Source organism: Fopius arisanus, unplaced genomic scaffold (assembly GCF_000806365.1).
Source record: "Fopius arisanus strain USDA-PBARC FA_bdor unplaced genomic scaffold, ASM80636v1 scaffold00001, whole genome shotgun sequence".
Classification (NCBI taxonomy): Eukaryota; Metazoa; Arthropoda; class Insecta; order Hymenoptera; family Braconidae; genus Fopius; species Fopius arisanus.
Genome location: NW_011887740.1, coordinates 3,280,401 through 3,292,885, shown reverse-complemented (window position 1 = coordinate 3,292,885; position 12,485 = coordinate 3,280,401). Strand labels below are relative to the sequence as shown.

The following is a 12,485-nucleotide window of genomic DNA, read 5'->3' as shown; positions in this document are numbered from 1 at the left end:
GAACCCCTATAAACTAGGCAGTAGTTTGGGAAAATGGAAACTTTTCTTTCGGCGTTTTACTTTTATGAAATGAACCGTTCAATTGAAAAGAGAACAACCACGAATCGAGGATCAAATGATGGGACACATGAGAAAATCAGAAAATGGTGAAGATCCCCGGGATGCGGCGCCGCGACTGAATTATTACGTCTGAACATTACAATCGGACGAGCGGTACTTCCATTCCGTTTCCACTGGTTTTTTTTTCATCTTTTTCCGCAAAAGTTGCCCATACTTTTATACAGATAAAGATCTCAAGGGAAGGGAGAGGGAAAAAGTTATAGTCGTTTGCAAACTAATCGAGCACTTGGTTTTCTGTGAAGCGTTGAAACTTTTCGGTGACTGTCAACTTTTCTGCGTGATTCCTTCCCGTTTTCTTGAGTGAGCCCTCATCCACTCGGTAAGCAGAGGTAATCGTCGTGACACTTCAAAGAAAAGAGGAATGATGTCAGTGTAGGGGTTTATTTAAAATTTATCAACAACCTAAGAGAATAGGTTACTGTTAGAATTCCCATTTCCCGGTGGCGTATGTACTTTAACTATCTGAATACTTTAAATCTGGGAGAAAGTTTTAATCATTTCTACACTAATTGAGGTGTTCGGAAATAATAATCCGTTGGTTATTCCAAAGTTTAAAAAATGCATGCACTTTTGCAACATTTTCCTGGGAAAGTTTATTTATTAAAGTTCTTACTTCAACTAGGTAAACGAGGGGAGATTAAATTTTAAGGAGATCCTCTTCGAAATACAACGGCAACGGTCACTGTCAAACTATTCACGAAGATGAGACTTTTGTGTATATTGAAAAAGTCAGCTTATTTTAACATTCGAAATGTGTTAACAGGAGATTTTTTTTTAGTCCTTACTTGAGAATTGGAAGTCTCATTGTGGGTCAAAAATTCTTGACTTCGGACATTCATAAGTCTCAAGACTTTTTGTCAATCAAACTTTCTAAGACTGGGATTCGGAAATTATTTCAAATTGATTAAAAATTCGTAAGTCTGCTCAAAAAGTCTGCATTATCCTCAATTTCTGTTTCGCGTATCTTTCGGTTTTCCTATTCGACGTTCGGTAAGAAAAACCACAGCAACCGGACAAAATGAAGCTGAAAAATGAATTTCTCCCGCATTCGAATTTGCTACGAAAAAATTGGAACGAGCATGTGGAGGGAATAGTTGCATATTGCCGATTTCTCCGAACTCTCTTCCCCTACAGCCCCATGCACGCCACCATACCGGAAATCTACTGTAATTTAAGTCGAGTCGCAAAGTCGAATCAAGTTTGTCAGGTCTCAAATTGAAACTGTGAAACTCCTCAATTTGAGTGGACAAGTCTCAAAATAAAGCTCGATTCAGCAGAGTCCACATGCCTCTATCCCGATTATTAACGGAAAAAGCACTGACAAATCTCATTTCCGTCTGTCCTCAACTGTTGTTTATCCACGATCAAAGTGTTTTCTTTTCACCGCTGACCAGAAGATTTTTCTTGAAAAAGGTGGGAAGCGGTAACATACGGTTTCAAAATGAAAGTAGCGTGAAAAAAAAAAACTGAAAGAAAACCCACTGGCAATTTTTCATGAGGTCTTTTTTCTCCTTATAACAGTAGCCGTCCGGAGTTGAAAATCGATTTTTCCCCGTACAGAGTCTTTATTTCTCGTCGCTAGATGTTGGTCTGCACCCTCGTATTTTCATCTCCCTTTTTCGTCATGTACCTATATACATTTGAGTGTAGATAGGAGTCCTTGGCCCGTACCCTTCGACAGCGGTGCTTCTCGTTAAGCCATTCCTCTCGCACGTCTTTTCACTCGGAGGAATGAATAAAAGTGAATGAGGCGACGGCATGAGCTCACACCGGTGAAATATTGCTCGGTGAGACCAACGCTGCCATTTCATTCATCCACCTTTTCCCTGTTAGATGCTTATGGAAATTAAGACAATTGAAAATATAAAGGGAGACTTACGAGATTTCACCGAACGGTGCGAAGGCTTCTCTCAGCGTTTGTGTCTCGATTTCTGGACTCAAGTCACCAACGAATATGTGATAGTGTTCTGCAATGAGACAATTACTCATTAAAAATCACATCATTCAACAGTTTTCTAGAATCAGGAAAAAAATAATATAAATATTAATATTATCAAATTGCGGCGAAATATTTCTCTTCTCTCTGCGTTTATAACATACAATGATAAAATGAATGGTTTGTTATTCAAAAGCGATTTTAATTATCGGTTACTGGTTCGACCATGTCTCGAACATGAATCGCTGTTAATTAATTGTTTAATGGTCATCATTCCATGAAACTAGAGAACCATTATAAAACATATATTTAATTAGACTATTAATTGATTTTGGGATATCTTGTTATCGTATTTTACGTAAATTTTCCAATGTATTGCTCGCATTGTTAATAAATGGACTTCCGAATGTTGAACATTGAACAGAATCCGATAATAATAATAAATAGATCCTTCACTCAGTACGCATCCAATTTGTTTTCAGCTCTCTCAATTATCCATTTTTAGGAAATGTTTTGCTCCTCATTGAAAACTCAAATAAATGTTTGCAATGTTTAAAGAATTATTATAAACCAGAATTAATACCAGAATTATTATAAACAATTATCCTCTCAGAACAATGTGTAATGCAACCCGACGACGGTGGAATTGTCTAGATTGAATCGAAAGTTAATCCAATCCTTTAAGACCCAGCGACCAGACTAAAACCAGAAGTTTTATCACTGAAAAGTGAATTCCACAGGAATCTGGGTGAAATTCTCGTGCTCAACAGTGGAAAACAATGATCAATAGTCGCAACAACTTAACAATAAAATTAATTTCAATTGTGTCGGGTGGGATTTGGGAGTTTGCATATAATCTTGAGAGCTTTTGGCGAGATATTCCGGCAGGATGTACGTGAAAGTCGGAGTAGATCGTTGGTTAATGTATGTGTGGGCTTGCAAGTGGTATAGCGAGGGGTGGAGGAGTACAACGAGGGTGAAACTTGGGGATATAAAGGGTGGGAGTGAAGTAAGGACCAGCGTCCCTTTCAACGGCCCCATTAAAATTGCAACCGTTAATTTAGCATCGCCCTGTTAGAATGGACCACTACGAATATACCAGTACCAAGAGAAGCGTATAACCGTTGGGCTCTCGGTTTTCTCTACGCACAGTGCATATTTATTCAAGACTTTGTTTGTCTTTCCATCGGCATAAAGCCTCATATGGCCATAACACCTGTACCCGGGGACCCGAACCGCATTGTGTGCTACATACGCCGCTACCAATGGTGAAAATAATTGAACTAAATCTCCTTTGTTGTTAAATATTTATGAATGCCTAATACATAGAGAGAGGTCTATCAGAAATTAATGACACGACCGGGTGAAGGATATTTTAGGCGAGCTGCTTACCCCGAATCCTCATCTTCATTTTCTGCCAAAATGTTCATGAAAATGTCATGTGTCAAAGCCATGAAGACGAAACGCGAAATTCACGTGAAGAAATATTGACAGGATATCACTGGAAATTTTATCAAATTATACGCGAAGTACTAGATGGAACGTTCTGGTTATAATAAATTTTGATGAATATCATCTCAACACAATCAGAATGTTAATTAAAAAAAAAATAAACGTTCAATTTTTTACTGTTTCCCGACATTTCAGAATTATAAAGAACGAGAGAGAGTATGAGCCAGAGTTCATCTGCAATTGGACTGGCCTGTTAAGTAAAGATCGAGTAGTAAGACATCAAAGAAACATAAAGCAAATTCAAGAATGACCCGAGGGAAACTATCCGTCACTGAAGAGTACCTTGAAAGCAACAGTATTCAGGTCTTTTTCCCCTTGCAAGCACGAGCACAAGCATATCAGTGGAATGAGTCTGGAACGAGTCAAAATGGAGTATGATGCCCAGCGACCGGGATATATCTGTCACATCGTCCATTTGCATTACAATACCACCCACTTCACCCGGACTAGGCCTCACGTTTGTCCAAGCACGCAGCGAGATCCGATCTCTCTACTACTGTGCACGTTCAATGATTTATACCAACGTATAATTTAGAGAGCATCTCCATCGAAACTCCACCACTCAGATGCTTCCGCTTGGATTTTCATAAGAATACCCCTGGGGTACGAGTGACAGCGCATCGTCCTCTCGAGTCGATTCAGTTTTTATCGGGGGAAATACGATTGTTCATTACAGAATATATCTCATTCTCCTCATTTTCCATCGACCAATGGTATCAAGAGAGAAAGGTCCAGTCTCTTTGACAGTCATATGTTACTCCAATGATATGTAGAGAAAATCGAATTGCGGTGCAGTCGCCCATTCCCATTGGCCTCTCTATGATGACTCGTCGATTCCACCAGCCCTTGAGGCACTTGTACGCCATCTCCTTTATCAACTCCACCTTTGTCAGTTAGTTGGAGGTACGTAGAGATATGCCCGGGGCTGCCGGAACTCCCGAGATGTACGGACGTTGCTCCGATTACAATCGGTTTGATGGTTTATCCACCGGAGGGGTGAGGCCAGGGGGATAGGTTCTGGTAGACGCACATGGTCGTCCATTTCCGCGAATTAGTTCGACCCCTGTGCTTTCCACCACCTGGACTACTGCATCACCACTGGCCTACAGCAATCCTCCGATACGTCACTTCATTCCACGACATATAACTGCCAAGAGATGCTCCTCCCTATTTTTTTTTACCTCAGCCTGCATTTCCCTCTCCCTCCTGTTTTGAGGCATAAATCAGGGTGGAATCGGATTGAAAAAGTTGGCATAGATTTCTACCGAGTGCCATTGCCTGGGAGAAGAAAATTTAAACGTTTTTCGAACTGTGAAAGGGTCGAAGGGTGGAGACAGAAACGAATGCCGGAAGATACAGGGAGTTTTTTTTTTTCAACCCTACTCTCTATTCTCACCCAACCAAATGGACGACGGAGAGAGAGAGGGAGAAAGAGGGCACAGGTTTGAGTACTGCGTGGCGATAGTCTCTGGTACGAATTTATTTCACGATTGCGGCTATGCCCATTGTTGGGAATGGCCTCGAGGGAGCGGCTAATCCCCATCTCGCTAGTATTGGACTCTCAATGTTAAAATTTCTCTGGGAATTGGGAAAAAAAGAGTTTTGTGGATCGATCCTCACTCTCTCGGCAGTTGGCAGTGGTGAACTGGTTGAAAATCGTGAGGGGGTTGCAGAGGCTACTCTGAGCGGTCCCAAAGAGACAAACGCCAGCTCGACGGATTCATTGTTGCAGTCTCTCCCTTTTACCCAGTCCTCAACGTTGAAAATTTAAGCCTCGTTGCAATGGTCCTACCACACCAAATGCTCACCAGGGTGACCACGAATAACATAGTGCACCGTTTATTATCGCGGTTGAAACGTCAGAAATGGTGGCAATTATTTTGCTTGTGAAACGGCTGAAACCACGGGGGCTATTATCGTCATCACCGTTACCATCGTCATGTTTATTAACATTACGACAACAGAGGTGGAGGAAATGGGAGGGAGATGGGGAGTCCCCAGAGTGGACGGACAACAGAGGTGAAAGGGAATAACAGCGGTAATAAAGGTATACACTAGTGGTCACTCTCTGCATGTGAATGCATTCTATCCGACAGGTTTTCCATCCTTTACCCCTGCATCGCGTATCGTCCGAATGATATTCTCATATTCACCCTCTACCTCTGGCATCATCAAACTACACTAGATATACACCAACCGTGCCCGAACATACCGCACCGTTCAATGGTAGATTAATGAAAGAATCGTGCAAAGATCGAGATTGCCAGACGTTAGGAAGATCGACGAGAGAAGAATAACGTCTATATACATATGGTGGAGAGGCTGGCAACCGGAACGGGGGAAAATGGAACAAGTCGAAATGAAGAGTTCTATTGAATTTTCGACAATGCCAACGATCTACCCACGGACAAAGTTGAACGCGCCGTGAGGAAAAAGGAGAGTGAACGAGTGAAGGAGTGAAGTAGTGAAAGAGGATGCGGGAGGCGCAGCCGAGGCAACCGGAGGAATGAGTCCTCATCCTCTCTACTCCTTTATTGGGACGGTGCGACATTGCCCTAGGGTTTGGCTCGTATACCTCGAGGATTGCTTCAATTTCGAAAGACATACCCGTGTAAAGTTGATTTACGAAGATAAAACAAACCTTCTTTATCCTTTGTTAGCTCAACCTCGAGCGTCAGCTGATACCAGGAGCTTTATTTTTCTTCTTGTCATTACTAAATTCAACGGGATGAATCCCGTTTTCAATACGCGATGAATTATCTGGTCTATGGTGGGCTATTTAAATATTATGGGCATCATGCTGGTGGTGGGGTGAATGCTATTTTCTACCAGTGGACATTTTGTTTGGCAGCTTTTGTGCGTTCTGTGTGCATTCGTGCGAGCGATGACAGGTTGAGGGGCTGGGGGATAACTTCGATGGGAAAGCATACGCGGGGGTAGAGCGTCGATGCGGCCGTGGGCTCGTAAATCGCTGTGATTTAGGGGATGACCGACATATTGGTCGACGCCGAGTTTCGACTACTGGCGGGAGGGGGATTTTGTCCACTGGCTCTGTAGAGGACGCGTATCTGTGAACTCCAACTGCGATATGGTTATCCCAACCCCTCGCGTATATCAGGTATGGAGTGCAGGGGCTTCGATGTATCATTCTAAGACAGTGAGACCTCCCATCTTCCAAGTTAATATACATATTTCACGGGTTATCCTTGGTTTGTTGTCGAAATAAACCAGTGACCGGAAATATCCGTTTTCCAAGAGGGCACTTGACTCTTCATCTAGAAAGTGCGATCGAGTATCGCTTCACGAGGGATTCACAGAAAATCGGCGATTTGTTTAATTGCGAGGGAGTAATGTCGCGGAGTCGAGTAAAATGTTTGACAACTCGAAATAACCTGTCTCGGTATTCCGTCTGGAGAATGAGAGCGGTGTAATGGGACCATCGAGACGATACCGAGTGATCGTTATAAATTCAAAGGGCGCTTCGAAATAACACTGCACACGGAGTGAATCAGAAAACCATTTAGCAGGAGTTGATGTTGATGGAATATAAAAAGATTTGTGAGATTTAGGTGGAGCTTTCGGAGGATCTTAATCCTCCCGGAGGGGATTCTCCACTTAAACTCGAGCCAGTGATCGATATGCTGGGCTTTCGTGCATGATTAATATGAGGATGCCTTTTAGAATTTGGATCAGCCTGATTATTTGATTCACCTCGGTCATAATATTGCATTCATCTCCCGTGAGTTAATCCAGCACCACTGAACTTGCAGCTCATTAAAAAAAATTGATTACCCCCTCGGAAAATTATTTAAAGCCATTTGATGCGCAAGCGGGCTTGTTCAAATCGTCCTCAGTTTATCCATCTGGTGATTGTGTACATCGCCGTATGTGCCTGTGTGTTGGGGCAATAACGTATGCATGTGCAGCTCACTCTCTCTCTCTCTCTCTCTCTCTCTCTCTCTCTCTCTCTCTCTCTGTCTGGATGTACCAGTCGTGTATCCATCAGTGTACGTGGTGGCGCCATGCCAAATTGATGCTGTTTGCCGTCGCCCTAAGCCTCAATCTGCCCACCCCGTCGTCCTAACCCACCAACGTTAACGTATACAGGCAACCCCGTCCCTCTATAACACGCGCAACGTTAAGCTCGTCGCATTATGGATACGCCGATACGCACGTACTTCCATCATCCCCCTGCCTCCTCGTTGCCCTCAGTGTTTGAATCTTTGGGCAATTCCCCAGTTTAACATTACCCACATTGGATTAACGTCGAACAACCCACAATAATCAAACTATTACCACGAAGCTGTGACTCATGTTATTTACGGTTTAGCTTTCATCAACACCGTGGAAAAATTCCAGAGAATTCTGGGACTGTCCTTTTCATTCTTGAAAAGAATTTAATGAACATCAAGGCTTTCATTTTCTGGCACATCCTTAATTAACTGAGTTAATTCAATTTTTTAGAGATTGAAAATTTAGAGGAATTATTGGGGGATTGATTAACATTTATAAGGATTTTCTGTGTTGTATGGATTGGACAATCGATAATTACTTGAATATTTGAATAATTGATTCGTGAGTGAAATATTTCACAGAAATTTTGTCACTGTCTGATTATTGAAAATTCTCTTAAAGATTCCATGAAGACTTCACTTCATCAAAGCTACTAGTTACAACTCAAAATTAGTCCACCTTCATTGTTCTTGGAAAGTTTCGAAGGCATGATTACGTGGGATGCGCTTCCGTTTTCAATTCCTCACGAAACTTTCACATACACTGATTGTTCTCAATTATTTACATCCTTCGATGTAGCGGTTAATAATATTGTTGAACTCTTGCGTTTTTCGTCTTGAGAACGAGCGACACCTTTGAATCATTACAAACGCCGAATTTTTTCTTTCAAAATCACGAATGAAAATTGAAATGCCGAATTGATGATAATGCAGTGTATACAATGTACCTATTACATTTTATAATATAAATCACACTCCCATTTGCCCGCACATTGCCGAATGATTTAAAATTCCTAACATGAAATTCTCTTCATTAGCCCGATAAAACGATAATATCCGTAACGCGGTAAATGTTTGGCCGGTTTCTGGATCCAAAGTGTCGACTATCGACCGCCGCTTGACCCCGAGAGTTTGGCTCGAGAGTCGAATCCCTCCTCAGGGTGCTAAAGGGGGTTACTTGAAACGTTTTAGTGTGTGCAACTTTGCTGATCGGTGGGTAGAGATGCCTTTGCTAGCCGACGATTAAAGGGATGAGGGGAAAGACCAGGGGGTTGGAAAAGGAGCTTTGGAAAATAGAGTGTCCATGGCGAGCTGTTGTTGCACACATGTACAATTTATGTATGAGTGTATCCACGTACATAACTCACAGTTGAATTCTCAGGGTTGGATCTCGACTGTTGATACGCCCGTGTGAATCTCAATAACACCGGGGGTGTGTGCATTTACCACTGGTGCTATAGGTCACAGCCAAGTACAACCTCTACAATTGTATAATTCCCAACAATCAAAATGTTTGCATTTGATTCGCAATCGTTTTCATACGGCATTCAACTCGATTCTCATCAGTTAATGAATTCCCGTGGCCCAGTGTTCTCAGTTAATTTTTATCTCCCCCTTGTTTATTATCTTTTGGGATCAGGACGGTGGGTTTTGCGGTGAAGGGGACCCGTGTATTTGTCCATTAACACGCCTCGGTAAGTGATTAATCGCTCATTATCTTAATGCCTCCCATTGGGGGAGAATGGCGCGTAACGGGGGAACTCACAAAAACTTGAGAATCTAACGTTTCTGGGTGGTTGTACACGCTCCGTCGCCCACCGCCACGAACAAAGCAGCCTCGAATTAATCTGTCACGTGATTAATAATTTGAGAGTGATGATTACTATGTACCGGGGTATTAGCAGGCGACAGGGGATGAAAAATTATCGCCGATAGAATACAATCCGAATATTTCCAGTGAAAAAAGGTGCTAATACTCGGAATAATACTATCGCCTCTTCCTTTTTCCTCTAATCAGCACCACTGGAGACAGTTTAATTAATTACATTATTTAATAATGTCGGGGATGAATGGGGGGAATGGAATATTAATGATTAAAATCTTTCTCTTTTTTTTTTCATCGTTTTTTCACTAAGCTATTTAACCAGCATGGGGCAAACTACTAGGCGATATGTCTATAGCGATTCCACCTATTCTTGGCAGAGGTACGTTGTAGGAGCGTGAGATATCGAGGGGGCGGGAGACTCGTCGTGTTGGGGTTTTCGCGACAAGACGGATCGCTTGCATTGATCAGGAGCGAGCCGTGTAGAGCTTGTCAAACTTAGCATCAGAGCTCCTCTCGTCTTCTCCTTCACCTCATCCTCTCTCTCCTATACCACCATCCATACATCGTGAACGAGGGGGAGCATATCCTTGCCGCGAATAATTGCTAGGCACGGAGTTTCACGTAGGCTTTATTCAGCATCATCATGCCTGCCAGCATAACCTCCTTGTGCTTTTTCACATGTTGAAAAATCGATGGATGCCAACAGCCGCGACTGTCGTGGGGAAGATTGAATGGACCCGGAAGTAAGGAAGCGTCAAGATTGGTCGCCCACCGAGGGCGAGTCGAGTGATTTCTAATGGAAATAATAATTGATGGTTTGTCGAGTTGATGACACTTCCATTAACTCTCCTCATTTCGAGAGGTGCAATCGGTGAAATTTAAAGGAAAAATTTACATGGCACAGCAGGAGGAAAGATCGTTGGTTGGGTAATTAATAAGCACTGCAATTAAATAATGAGTGGAAAATTAAGGTTTCTCCCACAATATTAATATTTCTCATAAATTCATAATATAATTGGCTTTCGGAGTTATGATGAACTTCTTATGGCTGAGACACCAATTCATGTACTTGCGAAAAATTAATTTTCCTCTCAGTATGAACCACTGGAATACGCGACGTGTCAACCCGAAAACATCCCGCTCGTCGGCTAGGGTGCGGGGATAGGGGGGTTGGGGGACTTCCGCGCTTTCAACTGTTGTACGAAAGCTATACCTTCACGGGCCAACAGAGTTGTAATTAATTACCAAAGTAATTATCTGATGATTTAGGAAGCGAGGGCTTCTCTCGCGCACGAGAACCGAAACTCAAACGAATTACTATTATCCTCTTGGATCCGAAAACTAACCACCAGACCCCCCCCATCCACCACCCCCCCACCCGGTGCGCGTCCAACGGCGACGTCGAGGCGTGACCGGCAGTGGTGCGGTTGAGGGGGTTGCAGAGGGTGTACAATGAATTTTGGCTCGACCTCGGACGCCCGGAGTAAAGCCTTCGGTAGTTAGTAAACCTGGGACTCCCTTTTCTCTTTTATCTTTCCCGTCTATTTTCCGACTTCTCGAATTTCGGCATTTGTCACCCCCGAATGAAATCCACAAACTCAAAATTTTTTATATTTCCTATCGGGATGATTGATTTTCCGCTCAACCAATCAGCTGCGATGGCTTTAGATTATGCCCGTATGTATGTATACACATGAACATTTTTCACGTTTTCCACGATCACTCATAAATCATCAGATATTGGATTGGATGTTATTTCCATTGAGTTCGAAATTGGGAGAAACGCCTTTGTTCATCGCCTGCTCGATGATGTAGCAATGCTGGCGCAATGTTCAAAATCAATTCTAAATATAAAGGGTAACCGATCTTTATTTTATTCAAGCAGAATATTGTCCCTTACAATATTCCAAAAAAATATTACACCTCGAGATAATATGATATCATTATATTATTTTTAAGTAATAATTTTTTCAGTTGTAATATTTTTTGTTATTTTGATAGACAACCATATAAAGTGCCCTATTGAGTAGATTTCATGACATCAGATTCTATGGAGTGCAATCAACAATTTGAAAGACACTATTATCTGGAAGAAATTACGACAATTTGCCACTTGCTTCTCATCGTAACGTTTTTTGCAGAATTTCGCAAGGATTATGGCATATACCTTGCACGTTTTGCCTGTGCTATCTATCTTTATTTAGTCGGCTTTCTTTAACATCTTACATGGCTAGTGTTCGACCCTATTCCCTGGAGGAGCCCGATGGTGGATCACGTTGGTTCAACTTTATCTCGTTCACCTACCTCCATTGTAGCTCTTTCGACTTGCCCCCGTCCGCCCCCCTACCCTCTTTTTCTTTTCTCTTTGGTTTTATTTTTTTTTACTGAGCGGTGATTTTTCCCCCGTTGCCCGACGGGACTCGTTATCGCTTGAAATCCCGCAGTATCGCGCCTCCCGCGGGTTCTGCCAACCCATAGTTACGTACGAGATCATTAGCAGCGTGCAAAGACTCCTCCTGCGCCTCGGAGTCTCGGAAGAATGAGTTGGGGGTAAAAATAAAATTGAAAAACTACAGGAAATGCGGTCTCAACTTTTGCTTAATCGTGAGTTATTGCGGTGGTTGCGGGATTTTTTTCGGCGCAGGGGTGCGCCAGCCTTTCATAATTGATTCGATGGTAATTCCGTGATTACTGGGTTGAATTGTTCTTAGGAGATTCTGCGGCGTGAAAATACCGCAGGACTTGAGTTCCCAATATGATTAAAATAGAGTGTAAAAATTTTTTTTTGGAAATTTTTTGGATGATGCAGAATTACGCGTAAGTTAATTTTCGCATGAGATATTCGAATAACAGATTAAAATTGACTGAAGTAACAGTGGATATGCCATTTGATATGGAACACACACACAGGTCTGTTTTTCTCGTTGTCGGGCGGTAGTTGAATGAAAAGAATAATAAAATATAAAGCTATTGAGAGTTACCCAAGAGTAAGTAACATCAACGAAAATAATTGACGGTAAGAGTCTTCGTTAGGTCGTTAATTGCGAGAGGTAACCGGGGGTTTGAGAGAGCATATAAA

The 12,485-nt window shown here is 42.3% G+C and overlaps 1 protein-coding gene across 6 annotated transcripts in view; it reads right to left on the bottom strand.

Moving 5' to 3' along the window:
- The window catches only part of LOC105262860 (nucleolysin TIAR), a 268,436-nt gene that overhangs the window by 43,562 nt on the left and 212,389 nt on the right, over positions 1-12,485 (bottom strand). For all 6 annotated transcript variants that reach the window (XM_011298744.1, XM_011298708.1, XM_011298699.1 and 3 more), the window contains one exon: positions 2,000-2,087. In XM_011298744.1, the coding sequence (XP_011297046.1) occupies positions 2,000-2,087 (88 nt within the window). The remainder of the gene's footprint in view (positions 1-1,999; positions 2,088-12,485) is intronic.